This window comes from Cyprinus carpio, chromosome B18, assembly GCF_018340385.1.
Source record: "Cyprinus carpio isolate SPL01 chromosome B18, ASM1834038v1, whole genome shotgun sequence".
Classification (NCBI taxonomy): domain Eukaryota; kingdom Metazoa; phylum Chordata; class Actinopteri; order Cypriniformes; family Cyprinidae; genus Cyprinus; species Cyprinus carpio.
The window spans coordinates 16,195,699-16,218,306 of record NC_056614.1 but is presented as its reverse complement, the minus strand read 5'-3'; the positions used below and the strand labels follow the sequence as shown (position 1 = coordinate 16,218,306).

Genomic DNA, 22,608 nt, shown 5'->3' with positions numbered 1-22,608 from the left:
AAAATGACACTTAATTCACTAAAAACATTTTTGATGCACCTTTCAGTCTATCCAGCCCATCCTCTCTCTCTCTCTGCGTCATATCTACCCTGTTCCCCCTTTTTCTTTCATGCATATGATGTATATTTTAAATGCCACCTCTTTCTCTCAGAGCTCTAACAGATGTGTTACACCGCCTTGTACAGCTAATTCAAGAGGAGGAGTGTGTAAGTACATCATTTGTAATAATCAAAAACACTACACACACACCCACACACACAACGACTAAATTGGAATCATACTTTAGTCATATTCATAACCAGGCTCTCTGAAATGATATGAGAATTGCTGCAAAATAGGATCACTTCCCCCATCCATCACAGATACACACGAAAAAGTCCACCTACGGACCACAGCTCTCATATAACGTTGAGAGTAGGAAGAGCTGCTGTCTTTGGCTCAGTTAACATTAAGATTGTGTGCCTCTGTGTGTGTTTGCGTCTGTAACACTATAACCAATAAAGAGAGAAAGTCCACAGAGATGCCCCCCCCCTTCATTTCTCCAGCAAGCCTTGAGTTTTAATTACCCAGAATCCCTCTCTATCAAGGCACGCCCGGGCTCAGTAATTACACAAGCAGCTCTGGCTCACATATAAGACTCATTAAAACAGACTCTCAACTTTATGTAACTTTATCCACATTAATAGGAGCATTTATGGTCTCCAAAGGATCAGTGCTTGCCTTTGACGACCCAAACTTCTAAGTAGATACTGTTTCTGAAGCTAATGAGACTCAGACCTTGATAGAGATCTTAATGAGACTTAAGGTTAATGACTCGAAATGTAAGATCAATGGAACTTGATGAAGCAAATATAGCCCTTCAATATAATGACCATTGTTTCATATGTGTAAGTTACCTCCTTGATGTCTTTACTTTCTTTTTGTACACTTTTTAGCCACTGGAGTCTCTCTCTGTATGTGATTCAAAGTTGAAAACTGGTACCACCATCCTCATCAACAGCCTGGGCAGCAACGCCAGCCTGTCCAAGATTGATATCAGTGGAAACTGTATAGGTGACACAGGAGCAAAGATGCTAGCAAAGGCCCTCATGATCAACACCAAGCTAAAGTAATTTTCCCCACGTGGTGACTTATAACATTTATGTCAAGTTGAACATGTTCCTTGATCGTTGTTCCTGTCAAGCAATCAGCATTTATACTTGGGTAGATGTTAAAGATGGGGTTAAAATGATGTTTGACAGGAATCCTTTTTTCCAGGGTCAACAAAACATGCCCTATTTGGCTAAATTGTAGTCATTTCTTATGAAGGCTGTGCTTTGTTTTCTGACAGAACACTGGTTTGGGACCGAAACAATGTGTCTGCTGGAGGATTTATGGATGTGGCCAATGCCATGGAAAAGTGAGAGCACCCCACAGACAAACAGAAGCTTTTCAATGACTTGCATTTGTTAAAAAAATGATGTTTTCAAACAGAAACGTGACACTACAGAACATGTCCATTCCAATGAGTGATGTTTTTCAAGCGTACCGAAACACCCCAGAAAAGATGGAGGAGGCTTTACAGAAAGTTAGTTCTTGTTTCTAGGACTGTAGAAAGCCATAAGAACAGACAATGATATAAAACGGACTCTTTTTGTGTGTGTATATGCAGATCCAGACTTTTTTACACAGGAACAATCAGAGACAGTGTAGAACAGGTGAGTATATGTGTCACCTGCAGCATGGACTGAAGACCACTCGCTCTGAACAGGTTTGTGTGGATATATAATTTTTCCTTTATAGTTATTATCGCCTATGATATAGTAGACTGTTATTCTACATACTAAGGGTTCCGATCATTATGAAAAAGTCTCTGTTTCTCTCAGTTAGTGCAGGATCTCTGTAAGAGACTTCAGGAAAGTGTGCATCCTTTAACCTGCTACAATATACAAGAGGTGCAATCGGACATCTTGCTTGCAGAGGAAGCGCTTCAACATGCAAAGACGGCCATTAGTGTATGAGATTACACATCTACATGGTTTGCAGTACTACAGATTTAAACCCAGATTTGTTTTACACTAAAGTTTAAAAGTTTGGGATTGGTATGATTTTTAAATGTTTTTGACAGTCTCTCAGAAAAATAAAATAGTGATATTAGTGAATATTACTTGAATTTAAAATAATAGTTTCTATTTTAATATATTTTAAAATGTGATTTATTCCTCAGATGGCAAAGTTGAATTTTCAGCAGCCATTACGCCAGTCTTAAGTGTCAAATTAATATACTTGTGATGTTTGACATTTGGCTTTTCCCCGCAGTCTTTCGCAGGGCTTTATGAATTGGGCAGAGCGCCCTCTAGTGGTCACATGCTGAAATGCATCCTCAATGATGCTGCAACAGCCTTGAGGAGTGAGATCACTGAGGAAATCCAGGTGAAGTTTTGTCATGTGTTTCTGTAGTGTCTAGTATGTAGTATGATTGAGACTGAGAGTATGTTTATTGCTTTAGCGGAGCTCACTGTAAGTGTAATTCAATGGCAGTACAAATCAGATTTTCTCTTGTGTCCTGCAGGAACTGGCAACGGCAATGCTGCAATCTGCCCAGCTGACCTGCCCCAGAGTCGTCCAGAGGTCAAGTGTCAGCGAGCACCTGGCAGAATGTGTGGCCAAGAAGACACGTCAGGCTGCGCACTTCATTCAAAACACAATGCAAGAGACAGAGAAAAGCATCAGAAACAAGCTCAGGTGGGATGCACATACACATCACTATATAAACTATGTTATATAGACTCTTTTTTACTTTGCTCCCCCCTCTCACACTTTCTCATCAGGTATGAACAAAAAAAACACCACAAAATAAACTATGTTATATAGACTCTTTTTTACTTTGTGCTCCCTTCTCTCACTTTTTCTCAGTGAACTGAAACTGTCTGTCAGTGTCTCTCTGGTGGAAAGTATAATTGATGAAGTTCTTCAGGATTTGTCAGTGGCTCAGGAAAAGCTGGTAAGTGTTTGCATTTATGAATGTGTATATTGAGCACATGAGAATTGTGTGTGCATGTGTATGGCTTTAAATATATATCACGCTTGCTTACAGGACAAGCACATGAGGGAGTTTTCCCAGTCCACCAATATCAAGGCCAATGTTCCTCAGCTCAGAGTGATGGAGCATGAATTTCCTACAGATGATGTGAGGACAGAGCATGTCTGCTTGATTCTAGCTTTCCGATCCAACACTTACTCAGGACTTTTCCTTTGTTTTTATGTTGCACATACACTACCACTAAAAAGTAATACTGTTCGAAAGCAATTAATACTTCTCTTTAGCAAGGATGCATCAAATTGTTCAAAAGTTGCAGTGAAGGCTATTTTTCTAATAAATGCTGTTATTTTGGCATTTCTATTAATCAAAGAATTTAAAAAAAAAGTCACAATTTCTACAAAAATATTAAGCAGCACAGCTGTTTTCAGCATTGATAGTTATAAGAAATGTTCTTGAGCAACAAATCAGAATATAAGAATGATTTCTGAAGGATCACAGCCTTGAGTGGCTTGTTGCTTTTATAAAATTGTATAATAGTATAAATACAATATAGTTCATATTAGACTAATCATAGACCGTTTACAGTTAACAAACAAAATAACAGCTTGGCCTAATAATATTTAGTAGAGTATAAAAGTCTGAGACTGCTAATGAAAATTATTTTATTTTATATTTCTCTCATACAAATTTCAGATTATATCATCAGCATAGTACTTTGAGTTAATTGATTAAATAATTGATTAAAAGTTAACACACAGCCCATGATTTCTTAGCATTTTGAATAATCTACACCACTTTGTGTCATAATTGATGATCCCATGTTCTCCAGTATGAATTGAGAATGATTAAAAGTGAAAGAACATCTGTATTAAGAAAACTTGTTTTAAGAATCTGTACAAAAAAAAAAACAGAAATTATTTTTTGTTGCAACATTTCTGTTTCTGATACTAATTTCCAGATTTGAAAAAAATCACAGTTTTTCAAAGTGCTCTAAGGCATTTAGAGCCCACTTTTGCAGCCTGTTAGTCATGTGCGTTCACATAATATCAATTATGGCTTCAACACAGCTTGTTTATTTTTCACAGAATTTGTTTTTTTTATAATCAGAGTTTGATAAAAAAAAAAAATTAAAATTATTTTAGTAATCTAGAGCGTGAGTTTGAGTGTAGTCACTTGTATGCATTTAAGTTTGATTTCCTCTCTACTTGTCCACAGTACATCCCTGTAAACTGGAGGAACAGCTTCCACTCCCGTAGCATCCGTCCCGCTCCTTCCATCAAAAGTAAGTCCCTTGTGTCTTGATGCCGACAAGTGCTTCTTGCACAGGTCTCGCCCTTTGCCCCTTGTCTTTGCTTTTGCACTCCTAAATCACGTGTGATTGGATGTAGCAAATACTGGTGACATCATAGCTGTGCATTACTTGAAAGATGATTGGCTGTAACAAACCCTGGCACACACACCACAGCTGTTGAGGTCAGAGGTCATGTTCAGGTCTGTTTAATTATGCAGTCATCAGATATGGAGGGGTTAAAGACTTGTCATTGCTCTTATCTGAACAAAGCCAGCATGATTTTTACAATCAATCAACTGTTAAGCAAATTACATTCAACCACATCCTTTACTATAGCATGCACAAACTGATTTAATGACAACACGTGTGTTTAACTTGTGCAAATGCATGAGATTGTGTATTTGTGATGCAGTATGCACTGTAGTAGTGCTGTAGTGCACGTGACTTAAAAAAGCGTGCTTTGTTGTTTGAAGTCTTGTCTGTGAGAGCGGGATCCCCTTCTCATGAGACTTCCCCTCCCTGTCTAATTGGTCGTCTATCTGTGGTGTGTGTGTGAGTCCGAGACAGTGGGGGGGATTGATTTTGGGGGACCCACCCTATCTCTACTAAATATAATCAGCTGTGTAACACTGCTGGCAGCAGCTAACTGGAGCATAGCCCTGTTACTCTCACAACATTGAGCCCCTCAGACGAGGGAGGGGGCCACCCGCTTACAACCATGACAAAGCCCCTCCCCCGGTCCGCCACCCTCCTCTCCCTCTGCTCTTTGTGTATACCTGTCCTGTTATCTCTGCTCTTATCTTTCCTTTTTCTTGTTCCAGTCACATTTCACCCCAAAATAAATCGGATGAAGAAATTATAATTAATTTGCTTAAACAAGATGAAGCCTGTTATTCAGACCATTTTTGTATTGTGACATTACTATAATGCATAGCACTGATTTTTGTGTTTTTAATGAAATGAATACTATTAAGGATGCAATAAATGGATCAAAATACATTCATAATGTTTCTTTTATACTTTCTATTCAAAAAAGAATAAAAAAAAAAAAAAAATCAATACAGTTTCCACAACAATATTAGTCAGCCCAAAGTGTTTTCAACGTTGATAACAATAAGAAATGATTCATGAGAACCATTTCAGAATATTAAAATGATTTCTGAAGAACCATTTGACGCAAATGACTGGAATACTGGTATCTGCTTGGGTATAAATTGCATTTTAAAATATTTTATAACAAAAACTTTATTTAAAAAATTGTAATAATTTAAATAATATTTTGCAACATTTCTGTTTTCATTGTATTTTGGTCAAATAAATGCACCCTTTGGTGAGCATAAAAAACTTGGTTAAAAAAAAAGGTAACTTTAAACTGTATTGTGTATGTGTGTGTGAATAATATATGTGTGTGTATATATATATATATAATGCATGTGTGTGTTTATAATACTGACTAACTGTAAAAAAAAAACAAAAAAAAAAATTTGTGCTTAACTGTCATAAATTTAATGTCACAGTGCAAAAATCAGAATCCTCTTTAATAAGGCTTGATTTCCCATATCTAAAATATAACAATAAATAAATTAGACTGTATATTTCTTGATTTTTGGGTGAAACATGACATGACATTCTAGGCGTGTTTTTGTGAGATTCCCTGGGCGTCTCCATCAATCATGTGGATATCCTGAACCTTCTGTGATGTCCAGCTTTATCTTCCTCTTTCCCTTTCCTTCCCTTTTTCACTGATCTTTCATTCCCCCTCTCGTATCCTCTGCTGCATATCTGCATATCCATCGTTCCCTCCTTTTCTCTCGATCTATTTCCTCACATACACACATCATGCAGGTTTTAGTCTCTCCCCTCCCTCACTATCTCCTCTGTTGTCCCTTATTTCCTTCCTCCCTCTCTCTCTCTGCAGGTTTGTTAGATGTGGAAGGGGAACAGCAGGCGCGTGCGGCCACACATCCCCAGCAGGAGGTAGAGGAGAGAGGAGGGGGAGGGCTTCAGATCTCCAGGGTAGGAATGGAGGAGAGGAGGCGGGCCCTGTCATTGTCATTGGCCACGGGGCTGTCAGTCACGACGGCAGGCCAGCTGAAGCCAGGAAGCCCCTCCTACTTGGGGAGAGAGGCGGATGCTGCTGCCGCTCCCGCTGCTGCTGCTGCTGCTGCTGCCGCTCTTAGCAACAGAGAGCACCGGCGCTCGGAGCCTGCACCTCCTCAGCCCCCTATGGACCTGCCCATCGAAGGACTCACACTGAGGCACTACACCCGCTCCAGGCCCAGACCCAACCGCCGGAACAGGCAGCCTCCCAGCAAGCCTCAGGTAAGACGGCAGCACGGCTGCCCGGGAGGGTTGGGAACAGAGAAGAAAGGAACAGGGGAAGGGTTTCGAGAGGCTGAGACGGGGACGCTGGTGGTGGAGAGAGAGGGGGAGGGATGCTGCTCAGGTTGGTTCGTCTGCAGCAACCCAGGCTCCTCCGGGCTCTGTCTCCCACGTCTCCTCCTCTCCATCTTCTCATTTTTTCCTTTCTCTCTCATAATATGCAGAGTGAGAGGGTGGGTTGAGATTTTTTGGGTGTGTATCCTCTACAGCCATTTTCTGGCACCGTGTGTGTGTCGTGGTGCTTGTGAGGCTCAGCTGGGCGGTGTGTGTATGCTGTCAGAAAGGGGCACAGTATCTGTCCACTGCTTATGGATCCTTGTGCTTGGTGTGACTGCTGTAGCATCTCAATTATTAATGTTCCCAGATCAAGGAGGGCTTCTCCCTCTGTTTTTACCCTCGCTTCTGTCACCAGGATTGGAGGATCCCTCTATTTGTGGCATTCCCGAGGTGTGGGATCAAAAGCGGTTTATTTGCCCCTCCGTGAGGTTGTACTTGGGTGAAACTGATCGTGTGTGTAAATGAGATGTAATGTTGTGACAGTCACTGTATTTCTCTCGCCGATGCTGCACTGGCACACTGCGATTCTGTGGAGTCTGTCCTGTTTTTTCTAAGATATTATATTCTCACTGCGGTGTCTTCGTTACGTGAGTGTGAGATGGAGTGAAAAGAACGGCAGAGGATGTCTTTTTCCTCATATCGGTGTGTATCTGTAACACTTGTGCATCCTGTGAATGGTCATTTGGTAAATGGTTGCCATAGTGATGAGCTTTACGGTGTTCTCAATTGTAGCTGCTCACATACACATGCCTTTACACTACTGTGTGTCTAATGTGCTCTTATGGCATGTTTATTGATGCTTCCATTGTGAGCTGTGATGTTTCTTTGATGCTGTGTGTGATAAAGGTGCTATTGTGCCCTCACATCGTGATTCTGTGTGGTTGTCAGGTATTATATAATTGCAGGTGTGTTGAAAACTATCCTGTCGGAGTCGTTCAAGCCACATTTTTTTTTTTGTTTGCTTGCAACAGAACTTTGGGTGTTTTATCTCTATTTGCCAGTAACTGAAGTACTATGATGATACGATGTTATAATGATGGTATTAGACAGTAATACCATGCTGCTATTATGATTTTGGGTATGTATCATGAAATATACACTACCGCTCAAAAAGCAGATAAGCATTTTTTTTTTGGTAACACTTTAGATAAGGGAACACATATTCACTATCACTTAGTTGCGTATTAGCTTGCTTATTAATAGCATATTGGCTGTTTATTAGTACTTATAAATGTCATATTAATGCCTTATTCTGAGTGACCTTATTCTAGATCCCTAGACCCTACCCTATACCTAAACGTAACTACTACAACAACTGCCTTATTTACTATCAATAAGCAGTAATTAGGAATTTATTGGGGGAAAATTCTTAGTTAATAAGGAATATGTGTTTCCTAAAGGCTGATTCCTGCGTCGGACATACGCCGTAGCCTCTACACCGTAGGATGTGCGTCGGTTTTCATTTATACTTCTGCTTAGTTGTCCACATCAACGTACAGTACACATGCAAAACGCTAGCCTGCAGTGGCCACGGGCACTGATTTATTTTAAAATGTTTTCAAAATAAAAAAAAGAAGTATCTCATGCTCACCAAGGCTGCATATATACAGCAATATTGTGAAATATTTTTTTTACAATTTAAGAAAAATTTATTATATTTTAAAATGTAATTTATTTCTGTGGTGGCAAAGCTAAATTTTTAGTAGCCATTACTCTAGTCTTCAGTCTCACATGATCCTTCAGATTTGGTGCTCAGGAAAACTTACTATTATTGTCAATTTTGAAAACAGTTGTGATGCTTAATATTTTTGTGGAAACCGTTTATTTTAGGATTCTGTGATGAATAGAAAAACACAGCACATTTTAAAAATAGATATCTTTTAAAACAGTATCAATTTATTCACTATCACTTTTGATTTAATGCATTTATGATTACCATACTATACCATAGTATTACTGTTACAGTAGTGTCCACAAAATTCATGGTAATAATACCATAATTCTTCGATACCATGGGCATATAATTACCACCATTATATAGCATATGTCAAAAGAAAATACCATGGTATTACTATTATGGTAGTGTTCACAAAAACCATGGTGATACCATAGTACTGTGATACCATGTGCATATGATTACCACCTTTATTACCATAGTCTCTCAAGTTATGTGAAAAATATCATGTTATTACTGTTACTTTAGTGTCCACCTGAATCACGGTAATATCATAATACTGTGATTCCACGTACATATGATTACCACCTTTATTTACCATATTATGCCAAGTTATGTCAAAACAAACATGTACAATCATGGTAGTTTCCCCAAAAATCGTGGTATTCATAGTACTTTCTTGTAAAAAAAAAGAAAAGAAAAGAAAAGTCTGTTTGCATTAGCTTTTAGTGTAATTAGTACATATGGTTGGTAAATTATAGGAAGATCTATATTGTGTTGTAGTCATACTATACTATTATACGATGTCATCGTCCATGTATGAGACCTGTAGCTGTTTCTGTGTTGTCATGGTGACTGGTGTGCGTGAGTGTAATGCTGAATATAGTCGTGTCTACCTGTTGGCGAGTTCCAGCCAATATGGACAGCTATTATTTTGTGTATCCTCACACATTTACACTCGCACACAGATACAATCTACTGTGTAACCACTGTTACAAGTGTATATGTGTGTGACAGACAGTATAATGGGGAGGGCTCTTCTGTTATTAAACCTGTGTTAATGTATAGTTGTAGACTGGTGTTACCCTTGTTATCGCTGTATATTTGTGTGTGTGTGAGGTCATTGTGCAGGCAGCTTTTTTCAGAACAGACACTCTCTGGAGACTTTGGCGCCAGTGTTATCGCAGACATGAGCACGGAGGGATGAAAACACCCCTGTCTTTCCTCTGATCACCTGAATGAGTGTGTGTGTTATATGTTTATTCCTGTCAGTGTGATCTGTTGGCGAGAGTGTGTGTCCATATTGTGTGACGGTCATACTCCTTGGCTGGTGAAAATCCAATGACAGGTGGTGCCTCAGGGAGAAGCTCATGTGACTGGAGAAGAGATGATGCTCTGATGGTCCAGTGTGTGTGTGTGTGTGTGCTTTTTTTCCTGTATGTCCCCGCAGGGCTGTCAGCAGTGTGGGACAGCCGGGTCCTGTGATGAGGGGTGCCTCTATGGTACAGCCTACTCATTGGTCTTGAAGAAAGATGACCCATCCATAAAAATTGGGTTTGGGGCTCTGTGAGCTTTAGTGTCGTCCCTGTATCCCTGTTAAAATTCTCTCTGCTCCTGCAATTTTGATGGCTGCATAAGCATTTCTTTTATTACCTCTCCTCTCCACAATATCCCCCCCCCCCACCACACACACACACAGAGAGCTTTATTACAGAAGGATGTTCACCACTTCCAGTCTAGAGTGACCAGTATATTCCACAATTTGACTTCCTGCCACAGCATAGTTCTGCAATTAATCAAGCTACAGCAGAATTTCTATGCAGGTGTTTCTTAATGACATTTTCCACAAATGCAGTACACTTTTAAAAATTACATGTAAATATACCATGTGATAAAACATAAAAGTAACCTACAATGAAAATTAGCTTGTTTTAAACGCATCGAATGTCTGTATACTTTTTGTTTTTTTTTGTCTTAATCTGTCCTGACCCCCTCTACATGATAATACTGTCATGGAGGGACTACAAACTACTAAATTAACTATTTAAATTACAACCATAATAATTTCATGATAATTTCATAATGTTGACATTAAATTTGTTTGGTCAAACTTTATTAGTTCCAATACTCGCTATTAACAAACCATTATCTATGACTTTTGCCTCAATAAACTCCTAATTTGCTGCCTGTTAATAGTTAGTAATGTAGTTAAGTACATTGGGTAGGATTAGGGATAAATAATATGGTTATGCAGAATATGTGTTTTAAAGTACTAATAAATAGCCAATATATTAATAATTGGCATGCTAATAAGCAACTAGATAAAATTGATCCCTATACTAAAGTGTTACCATTTGTTCTGTTGAGTAGATATTTAATTAATTGTAGTAAAGCCTTTTTTAATGAACTACAATAATGAAAAGAGCATATTCAGCTTTGTTCCACATATTATTCAACCCTGGCCTTTTACCATATGAGTTTTGCCCATTATAAAAATGAACATTCCTTAAATTGTGTTGCTCCAGAGGTAATATAATTTTGACATTTTTCTACTGCATGGCGGGAAGGCAAGTAATTAGTCCTGTTCCATTTCCTCAATTTTTACAAATATTTCTGTTGACTGCATTCATCAAACTTGGCTATTCAGCCCTGTTATATAATGTAAAAAAGGGAAAAAAAGGATAATTCTTTAATTAATTAGAGTAACTACAAACCAATTTTGTCACTTCTGAGTAACAGCTTCATTGAGTCTAAATTTGCAAGCCCATTACTCATTTTATGTCCTTTTTTAACGTATTAATTTTTTTAATTTTCTGCATGTTTTATTTTTCATACTTAGAAAATTAAAAACAGGTTAGAATCTGATTTATGTCCACTTGTTGCAAGACAAAAAATACCTTGTTATTCATACCTTCAACAAATATCATCAAAAGGAGGTGCTTGTTTAGCCTTGACCAGTAAACTGGTCAACCTCAAAGGACAAAAAAAATTACATTACGTTTATATTCATTTTATATGAGGATTGCAACCTGAGGTTGTTGATCAGCATTTTTTGAAGGTTAAGCACCACCTTTCACTGACCATTTGCTAAGATCTTCAGGTTCTATTTTGTACCGTATTTGTGGAAAGTATTAGATTTAATCACAGATGCATTACTGCCTACCATAGAGCTTGTAGTCTTACTAACAGAGACGCATAGACAGAAGCCCGTGGAATTCTGGGATCACTGTCTCAACCTGACACCTTTAGACAGGCCTGCTCACATCATAATGCTGTTCTCAGTTCACAGAGTTTAATAAAAGTAAAGATCACTGCATTCATTCCGTCTCTCTGTATCTCTGCTTCTTTCCACTGAAACATTTAAAGGGAAACCATTGAAAATCTGACACGGTGTTCAGTCATGAGTCATGACATGTGAGTTGGACTGATTTTTGATCAATGTGTCAGCTTCCATCCAGGAACAGCTTCTTTAGACCCAAACGTGTCACTTTTACAAGAGCAGACCAGCTTAATCCATCAGGTTTTGATTTTAACATTATGGCTAGTGGAATTAATTACCTACTGATTTATATGTAACAGCCTATTTATAGAATAAATTCACCATGAGTGATGAAATATTCTTGGCTTTATGTGGAAAATTATGATACCATGTGATATAATGTTTAGATATTAACAAACCCAGCAGGCCATGTGAACCACATAAAAGCTTTGTTTTCTGTTATTGATATATAATTAAGCATGAGCTGTATGGTTGCGCTGTTCATGCGGTTTGTTTTGTAGGAGAATATGATTGTGTCACTAATATGTGTGGGAAACACCTCTCCCTGTGCCGCCTCACACAACGTGGCGTCTGGTCTCCTCCTCTTTTTAAAGATGGAGTGATGAGTGCTTTGCCTTCTCATTGGCCGAGAGGTGCTAAATGATTTATAATCCATTTCTCATGTGGTGTGCAGTGCCTCATTTGCATATGGTTGCTATAGCTCTGCAGTGGTCTCTCTCTCCTTCTCTCTCTCTCTCCATATTTCTTTCTTTCTCATCCTGCAGTACCCAAACTGCCCGAAGGCCTCACAGTCTGTGCAGCAGCAGGAAACAGGCAAAACACACAGACTGGGCACCCTGTGCTTTTGTTTGTGTATAGTGTTTGTAAGCTACTGATCTGACACAGCTGAAAAGTCAAAATGGAATGAACATTGACCCAATTTGCTTTCTTAATACACATGGTTGTATTAATGGTCGGTCGTATAATGATTAATCTTTGCACATTATAGAAAAAATTCATAATATTAAAATAAACAGTAATGTTTTATGTTGACTTGAAAATCTAACACAGTTCTCAAGGTGCTATATGAATTAACCACTAGTTCAGTGGTTCTCAAATTTTTGTTTACTCGAAGGCAATTGTAATGAGGAGATGAGGCAGAGAGAGCACTTGCACTTGCACGACTTTAAGAAAATACAAAAAAACTCATACATATAATTCATACAGAAGGAACCAGGAACCAGAAACATCCAGGAATCACTACAGGGAGCATCATCAACGACCAGCAACCACAAGTGAAAACCAAGCCGTTTAAATACACACAGACAGACAAGCTAAACATGAAAAATAACAGTCCACTATCAGAAAAAACAACACACAAGGGTAACTATGGGAACAAACAAGCAGACTAAGGAAACAGAAACAAAACTCAGGAAGTGAAGACAGAAACACTGGGGCAGAGAAACACTTCAACATAAAAGTCCAAAGCATAACACAGGAGACAGAACAGGTATTGTGACATAGCCCCCCCTCAAAGGAGTGGTTTCCAAATACTCCAAACCGAATAGACTAAAGTCCAGGAGGGAGGTGGAGCAGAGGCAGAACAGGGGGAGGGATGTAGGACCAGGTCCATGTAGAAGTGGAGGGACAGAGGACTGAGGCCTAGCCGGTGGAGAAGGGGGCCAGGGCAGCGCCAGCAGAGCAAGGAGCCAGAGTGGAGCCGGCAGAGCTAAAGAGCACCAGGGCGGAGCTGGCAGAACATGGAGCAAGGGCGGAGCAGAGCCATAGTTCACTGCCGTAGTTCATTGACAATTAAGCAAAATCACCCTCATAATCGCAGATGAATCGCATTCGATTTCAACACAATATCGCCTAGCTTGTCGGTGAACTACGGCTCGGTGTAGTGAAAGCCGTTCAATCTGACAGCAGGTGGTGGTGATTTAGTACTAATCATGGAACCGGCTTTACTGACGAGATGCGCATGACAATTGAATGCGATTAATTGCACAGCCCTAATGGTCAGTTCAAAATCAAAAGTATTGGCTGAAACTGGATTGGCAGACAGTTCACTCAGGCTGATTAGTTGAAACTGGACAGACATATTGTTCACTAGTGGCCTCTTTGGCAATGACAGGGTTAACAGGACATACCGAAAGCTTATTTACGGCTTCAGTGGCAGTGACAGGCAGAGATAAGTGTTCATAAACAGCCCTTATAGCCGCAACGGGACAGTCAGGTGCTGCACACAAACAGACTCCTCGGCTATGACAGACAGGGTTGAAAGTTCAAAAGAAGCCTCTGCGGCTGGGTTGGGATAGAACAATAGTTCATAATTGGCCTCCAGGACCTGATTAGGACAGGACAAGAGTGTGTAGATACCCTTCTCGGCTGGGAAAGGGCAAACAGGGAAATCAGGAAAGGCCTTATTAGCTGAGACAGGTTTAACAGGGGATTCACTGACTGTCTCCATGACCTCGTCAAGACAGACAAAGAGTTCATTTGTGGGCACCCCTGTCTTAAGAGGAGCTGAAGCAAACACCCCCGCCACCTCTGGAGGTTCTGGAGCAGATGCCGCCACCTCTGGAGGTTCTGCAGCAGTAGCAATAGGAACTACAACAAACACAGGGAGTTCAGAGACAGCACTAGACTGAGCTCAGGGTCTGGAGCCTGCACTGGACTTTGGTCAAGAGCTGGAGCCTGCACTGGAATCTGGTCTAGAATAGATACCCTCTCTGGGCCAAACTCGGGATCAGGAGCTCTCTCTGGACTAAACTCAGGAACAGGAGCCCTCTCTGGGCTAGACTCGGGAACAGGAGCCCTCTCTGGGTTAAACTCATGAACAGAAGCCTTCTCTGGGCCAAACTAGGGATCACGAACTCTCTCTGGACTAAACTCGGAAACAGGAGCACTCTCTGGGCTAGACCCAGGAACAGGAGCCCTCTCTGGGTTAAACTCGGAAACAGGAGCCTTCTCTGGGCTAGACTTGGGATCAGAAGCCTCCTCTGGGCTAGACTTGTGATCAGTTACAGGGAATAGAGTTGGTGCCACCACCTCGAGAGGCTCTGCAGCAAAGGATGCCACTTCTGGGGAAACTGCGGTGGTGTGTGCAGCCCAAACACAAAGAATGGCCGTAGCCATAACTGGCAGGACAGAGAGTACATTGCCTATTTCCGACACTGACGACAGGGGCTTAATTTGTGCCTCATTTTGGCGGATCCCCCTCCTCAAGCGCCACTGAAAGACGGTTGTGCATATGATTTATTTCATGAAAACGCGCTAGCGGTACATAGGCCTATACATTCTAAATAACTTGTATGCGTAAAAGACGCAACATGTGAACGGCCCTTTAAGGCTGCTGTCACAAGACGAATGCACGGATACAGATGCATTTTCTTTCCTAACTGTGTACATTTAGTTAAGACAAAACCGACTTCTTACGAGGATACTCCCCAGGACGGCTATTTTGACATCATTTTGTGTGTATTTGGCTGCTTAAGCTCAACAAACTACGAAAAATAACTCAATATGACACTCACGAGGTGGCTTTCCACGCACGCTTTGGACGTGACTGTGAGCGCACAGAATACTCTGGAGCACGCAATTACCGAATGGCTTAAAAATACTTTAAAAAGATGTGCAAATGATACATTTTTGTGACCATGCAACAATGACTCGATTGACAGTTCTGTCCTCAACTGTCCCGAAATGTGAACGAAAGTCTTGGATCAGTGTGCAGCAGATGAAACGATGTGAAGCCACTTTTTGAGAGAGTGAAAGAGACGCGGTACAGTTTAATCACTCATGCGGTTTTCAAATGACTGATTTAATCTGATAATTTGTGTGGATTTATTTACTCATTTAACCTACTTTGTTTAATAAATGATTGCAGGAATTTCCCTCATTATAAACTTGAAAGCTGTGGGAATGAGTAAAACTATGCGATATAGCCTTCACATGCACAATCCCCCACCGAAATTCAGGACCTGATTAAATAAAACTCTATTATACAGAGATTTGTGAAATAAAATTCCATAATTTTTCTAAAAAAAAATTCAGGCCTGGAAATTGCTAGTTTAAAATTGATGGTTTCCAGGTTTTTCATGACCATACAAACCCTAATAAAAGCAACTTATGTGCTGTTAAACACGTGTAGTCCACCAAGTGTATGCGCGAATGCTCTGTTACCTCTCCCTCCTCAAATCACATGCCGGATCCGTTACCACACTTTGCTCCGGGACCTCACAATTTACAAATTAAGCACTGCTGATGACACTGTGCCTGGGGAAATGACCAGCAGTCTTGAGAGTGTTGAAACGGTGTCGCTAGAAAGTGTGTAAACTGCGTGTCTCATGAGCGTAGCGACCCCTGGAATGCTAGCAGCTCGTGCCGACACCAGCTGAGGGTCCTCCACGCTGGATCTCAGGCTCGAACGCCTTGGTACTGACTTTGTGTCTTCAAATGCAATATTCATGATGCTCTGGAACACTGAAGTGGCCTTCATGATGGCTGAAGACTGTAGTTTGACATGAGCAGCCTTTGAGTTGGCAGACTTGATGTGAGCAGACTCTGGCTTGGCAGGCTTTATGTGACAAGGCTGTGGAAGATCAGCTGAGATGTGACAAGGCTCTGGAAGATCAGCAGAGTCGTGACGAGGCTCTGGAAATTCAGCTGAGATGTGATAAAGCTGAGACGTGACAAGGCTCTGGAAGATCAGCTGAGAAGTGGCGAGGCTCTGGAAGATCAGCTGAGAAGTGGCGAGGCTCTGGAAGATCTGCTGAGATGTGGCAAGGCTCTGGAAGATCAGCTGAGAAGTGGCAAGGCTCTGGAAGATCAGCTGAGAAGTGGCAAGGCTCTGGAAGATCAGCTGAGATGTGGCAAGGCTCTGGAAGATCAGCTGAGAAGTGGCGAGGCTCTGGAAGATCAGCTGAGAAGTGGCGAGGCTCTGGAAGATCAGCTGAGACGTGATAAAGCTGAGACGTGACAAGGCTCTGGAAGATCAGCTGAGATGTGGCGAGGCTCTGGAAGATTAGCAGAGCCGTGACGAGGCTCTGGAAGATCAGCTGAGATGTGACAAGGCTCTGGAAGATCAGCTGAGATGTGGCAAGGCTCTGGAAGATCAGCTGAGAAGTGGCAAGGCTCTGGAAGATCAGCTGAGATGTGGCAAGGCTCTGGAAGATCAGCTGAGAAGTGGCCAGGCTCTGGAAGATCAGATGAGACGTGATAAAGCTGAGATGTGACAAGGCTCTGGAAGATCAGCTGAGACGTGATAAATCTCTAAAAGTACAGCTGAGATGTGACAATGCTCTGGAAGATCAGCTGTAATGTGATAAAGCTCTGAAAGTACAGCTGAGATGTGACAAGGCTCTGGAAGATCAGCTGAGACATGGCGAGGCTCTGGAAGAACAGCTGAAACGTGATAAAGCTCTGAAAGTACAGCTGAGACGTGACAAGATTCTGGAAGATCAGCTGAGATGTGGCGAGTCTCTGGAAGTTTAGCTGAGACGTGACAAGGTTCTGGAGGATACCATAGAAGAATTACTTTCTTCCTTTCATTCCCACGGATTCCCAGTTGCAATGCAAGATTTAAGTAAGCATCAAGAGTCCAATGTGGGTCATGCAAAGGCAAACTGAGCAGTTCGGATAACCCTTCATGAAAAAAATAACATGAGGCATATCGTATCTACGGATGTCAAATGTGCCAAATTAATAAAGTCCTTTACATAGTCCTCAATTGGCTGATCTCTTTGACGAAGACACATTATCTCTCTGGATCCATAGTTGACTGATTGTTCTGTAAAAAGGAAATGAGGCAGAGAGAGAATCCACTTGCACAATGCAGGGAACAATACAGGGAGCATTAACAACGACCAGCAAACACAAGTGAAAACTAAGCCGTTTAAATACACACAGACAGACAAGCTAAATGTGGTAAAAAAGGGGCGTGGGCAGTCATAGGAACACACAAGGGTAACTATGGGAACAAACAAGCAGACTAAGGAAACAGGAACTAAACTCAGAAAGTGAAGAAAGAAACACCGGGGCAGAGAAACACTTCAACATAAAAGTCTAATGCATAACATGGGAGACAGAACAGGGATTGTGACATCAATATTGTATTTAAATAACATGTGTTAATACTTATAATAGATGAAAATGTTATATAAATAATTTAATTTTACTATATTTGCTGTATGAATATAATATAATATGTTGTATTATATAGCTCAAGGTTTTTTTTTAATGTATTGATGTGATTTTTGTAACCCTAATCCTATTTTACACTTGAAATGAATCCTGCTCCAGATTCTTTTCTGATATTTACATTAAGATTTATTAATCCTAATACAAACCTGTATTTCTGAAGCCTCTGTGGAAATGATCAGCAGTGTGATTTCAGCTTACAGGCAGCATATTGGTAAAGATTAATGATTGCCATCATGAAAATCATTTTGCTCATTTATCACAATCACAATGATCAGAACTGGCAAATCTTACAACAGGCATCCTCCATATATCTGCGGCTATTGTGTTATTACTGTTGCTACATGACAGAGACACCAGTCACCACTGATGAGCACTCATTCTCTCATTTAAGTGTGTGTGTGTGTGTGTGTATGTGATGAGGCTGTATCTGAGGGGTGTAATTATATTAGGTGTGGGGGGGGGGGGGGGGGGGGGGCACAGGCAGAGAGATTGAGGCAGGGTTTGGCTCTCTCTTGGGACACTATATACAGATCTGCTAAAAGACAAATTCATGGCAGACAGAAAACCTTCTAACTTCTTAGCCATATTCATGCTGTCTTTAATATGTATAAATGTAAGCAGAAAAAAAACACTTGTGCATAAGCTCAGGAATGCTCACAATATAAACTTACACAATAGTGTAAACATTTCTACACAACATTTCTGTCAACCTTAACCCTAAACAAAACCTAAAATCAAAAGCCACTGCCTGGTTCTTGGGCATGTTGTTATAGGAGTAATCTCACAGAGCCAGATTTTTGACTATTGCTATAAAGTCTGGTCCATTCTGCAGTTTATTCTGGCCAAAGTTTCTTTCACATCAACACAAATGTTTGGCATGAAAATTCAGTTAAATTTTCAAATGCAGTTTGTCTGAAGTGTAATGCAGTTTGACCGAAGTGTAAAAGGCAGATGGGCTGAATGAAAATGCACAATTACTCACTGACAGTAGATGATACTTTTAGAAAAGCAGAAATACCCTGATTAGTCTGGGATACAAAGCACTCCTTAATTTTTCATTTCTGACACCCACTTGTTACGGAGAAGAAAGTAGAGCCATTCAGATTTTCCTGTTCACCAGTTTTTTCCCCTGCTATTCACTTTCGTTTAGCAAAATTCTTGTTTGTATTAACAAAATAATGTTTGTGAGCAAAACCAAGTCATGGTTTATGCAACAGAGACATGAGATCAAAAGGAAATCCTATTGGTTGGCCAGTTTTCTTTGCAGTATGATGGAAAAGAGATTACGCCTCTTCAAAACAAAAACCATCACATTGACAGCATGCAAATATTAGCAACGATCTGAACAGACACCGTAATAGGCGTTCATATAAATGAAAAATTTATCACTACAAATTTCTGCACTGAAAATTCGTCTTTGTGTAAAGAGACCTTAAAGATCTAGTAAGACTGGAAAGGAACGTTCTTGATAAATCTGAAATGGTACCACATGGATAGACCTGTGTGGAACATAATAAATGGTTATATAGAAAATAGCAAAGAATTTTACAGAAAAGTGTGCAGATCATAATCTAAATTTGAGTTCATAAAAGTAAACATAAAAAGTAAAAAAAAAAATGCTGATCATTTCATAGACCAAGAACATGGTGGAATATACAATTCAGCTTGTGGATATCTAGGTTCAAAGAGCCTCAAACAAAACTTTTGATGCATTAAACTTTAAAGGGGACATCTGATTTTTTTTCTATTTTTATGGTCAAACTAGATAAACTAGATATTGTATTTTATACAATTATACAATATATTGTATAGATATTATATATTGGCTCGGCCAATTAACCTGATGGTTATCTATAGATTATACAGAAGGCTGATTGGCACATTCACTTTTTTTTCATTTAGTTTAGGTTTCTGACATGTCTGCCAGCTTAGAAAAGCTGAAAAGAAATACGCAGCCAGTTCGTTATGGGCTGTTTCAATTTACAGCTGTTTTTTTTTTTACAGAGATAGCTAGCTATTTGAATAAGACCACCTCCAAGCTATATACAGAGTCCAAGGCAGCAACTCACTTGTTTTGTGTCGACACGCCCCACAGAAGAGAGGGGTGGGGTGAGCAGTAGTTCATTTAAAGGGACATGCACCGAATTGAGTTGCTAGGGATGAATTTTTGATAAGTAAAAGGTGTGTTGTTTTACACAACCGTAAGAAATTTTAACCGAGTTATGTTGCAGACATTTCATGAAAACCCTAAAAAAATCATACCAACTTGTGGAAAATGGACATCCTATGTCCCCTTTAAACTTTATTAAATCGAGTATTTTATTTTTCGTCAGAAGTGTTCCTGATGTTAACCCAGTAGATACCATTTTGTTTCTCTGTGAACTAACAAGGCACCTCATATTCTGTGCACTCCATACTCCTGGAAGCTGGCTAGCTGTCAGCCAGTCTGATTGAAGCTTGCTGTTTTCACAAGTTCTTACAAGTTTTGTGATTAGATGCTTAGTAAACGGATCTGTGGGTGTGGCATCTGAGGTTGAGTTTAAGGTGTATTGATTAAGGGTCATGTATTGTGTAAATCATGTTAATATTTTCATTCCATTATGCTATGATACAGTTTTTCATGTCCAGATTAAACATTTAGTAGATTTTAATTGGTTGAATGACCTTGTGTTTGTTTGTATGTGTGCAGGAGCAGGCAGCTGAGAGCGAGAATGAGGCCAATGAGAACATGGGGAGGGTTGATGAAGGTGTAGAAGAGTTCTTCACCAAAAAAATCATCCCTGATGACCCCCTGTGAGTACACAACACATACAAACACACTCAAGTATGCTATGTTATTTAAACAGATATTGAATTTTAATCACAGCACATGATTAAATCATGGTCTCTAACAAAGAAATATTCTTACCGGTTGTCAAAAGACATTTCCCATCATGCCTCTCCTCTCCTCGTGTTCAGAAAGCACCAGAGGGAGGAGCCCCTCATTAAAGCACAACCTGCAGAGCCCACGTCTGTCACAACTGCCCCTCCTACCACCTCCACTACAACCCACATCCCCACCACAGCCCCCTCCAAAAATATTAAGAAGAAGTTTGGTGACTTTTTCGCCTTTAAGAAAGTCCGAGCAAGTCGAGGGGCCAAGGGCGACGGCATTCCTGAGGGCAAGGTCAAAAAGACTTCAATAGCAGATCTCATCCGACCGCTCCGGGAGGCAGCACGTGCAGAGAAAGAGCGAGAAAAGGAAAGGGAAAGAGAAAAGGAGAGGGAACGAGAGAAGGAGAAAGAAAAGGAGAGGGACAAAGAGAAACTGGATGAGGAAAACATAGTCAAGGCAGCCACAACCACGGCCACCACCACCATCCTCACCATCACAGATTCAAGAACAACTGCACCAGTTATTAAGGACAAAATGTCACCCAGAGCTCCTTCACCTGCCCCCACACCTGTATTGACCCCACGTGCATCCACTCCCACACCTCCTGCCTCCTCCCCAAGAAAAAAACAAAAGATCCCACCACCACACCACCCTGCACCACCCACCACCACCAAAAAAACCCCCAGCCCAGTCCCAGTTGTGTCACCCTCAGAGCGGGAGAAGAGCCGGACCCTGGAGAAGAGCCGCACCCCAGATGGAGAGCGGAGGCCCAAACCCATCCGTCGCTCTCTCAGAGAGGGCAAATCACAGTCCCTCATCCTGCTCTCAGAAGTCTTGCCAGAGCAGGATGGCACAGCCACGCAAGAAAAGGTAATTGAGCAGTGGTTCTGATTGGGTTAAACTAGATATGGTATATTTTATATTGTGTAGATATTATATATTGTCTCGGCCAATTAACCTGACTATATGGTTGTTTATAGATTATACAGTAGGCTGAGAAATTAAAAATCTGATAACAGCATGGTTGATGCATAATGCAAATTTTCTGTTTTTAGATATTTTTAAGTGCATTTTGAGTAAATATTGTGTAAAAAGTATTCATTTAAATCCTTACAGTAAAATTACTGTGGCAGTAAAATGGTATGTTCCGAAGGTGATTTGATCTAAAATAACAAAAAACTAAATCTTTATAATAGTACTACTACTAGTAGATCTGGTATATCTTACGTATTATTTCTATATCGAGAGTATTTTTCTTACTCCATTAAATCTCATTATATAAACCTCATTCAATTTTGTAAAATTTATGCAAAAAAAAAAGCTATTTCCCAATTAGGTTAGACAGTATCATGATACTTCAATATGTACTGTATCATGGTAGTGGTTGTTTACTATGTTCATGTACACACAGAGAAAACCATCAGCTTACCATGGTGCATGTACAAAACTAGATGGTATTTTTTTGTTGCTGTAACAGCATGTGTTGAGTAACTGTGTGATCTGCATTTCTTTTGTCACATTTTCTTGTTCACAGAACAGTCTTTGACGTCATTGACCAAGGCTGTTGTTACTCTATATATAAATGTGTCAGAAGTGAAATTGTCACAGTGTGAATATGGGTGTGATGTAATATCAGCACATTCAAAATATTTTATAAATATGATGCTGAAATTGTTTTTCTTGCAGCATCTGTTGTTGCATAATATGATTTTTCTCAGCTGCTGAAAACTGAGTCAGTATTAAATAGTTCGATCGCTGTTGGTCGCTGATCCAAAATCCCTCTGGATGAGAGGGAGCCGTCAGTTTTAGAGGTTCCTATTGACTATTCAGTGTATGGCTGACT

At 40.3% G+C, this 22,608-nt stretch overlaps 1 protein-coding gene across 2 annotated transcripts in view; it reads left to right on the top strand.

Moving 5' to 3' along the window:
* The window catches only part of LOC109109315 (capping protein, Arp2/3 and myosin-I linker protein 3-like), a 41,472-nt gene that overhangs the window by 12,894 nt on the left and 5,970 nt on the right, over window positions 1-22,608 (top strand). For both annotated transcript variants that reach the window (XM_042744028.1, XM_042744029.1), the window contains exons 20-33: window positions 152-206; window positions 936-1,108; window positions 1,331-1,399; window positions 1,474-1,567; window positions 1,652-1,750; window positions 1,866-1,994; window positions 2,299-2,412; window positions 2,552-2,724; window positions 2,896-2,983; window positions 3,077-3,169; window positions 4,238-4,304; window positions 6,232-6,635; window positions 20,580-20,683; window positions 20,849-21,635. In XM_042744028.1, coding sequence (XP_042599962.1) covers window positions 152-206; window positions 936-1,108; window positions 1,331-1,399; window positions 1,474-1,567; window positions 1,652-1,750; window positions 1,866-1,994; window positions 2,299-2,412; window positions 2,552-2,724; window positions 2,896-2,983; window positions 3,077-3,169; window positions 4,238-4,304; window positions 6,232-6,635; window positions 20,580-20,683; window positions 20,849-21,635 — 2,449 coding nt within the window. The remainder of the gene's footprint in view (window positions 1-151; window positions 207-935; window positions 1,109-1,330; window positions 1,400-1,473; window positions 1,568-1,651; window positions 1,751-1,865; window positions 1,995-2,298; window positions 2,413-2,551; window positions 2,725-2,895; window positions 2,984-3,076; window positions 3,170-4,237; window positions 4,305-6,231; window positions 6,636-20,579; window positions 20,684-20,848; window positions 21,636-22,608) is intronic.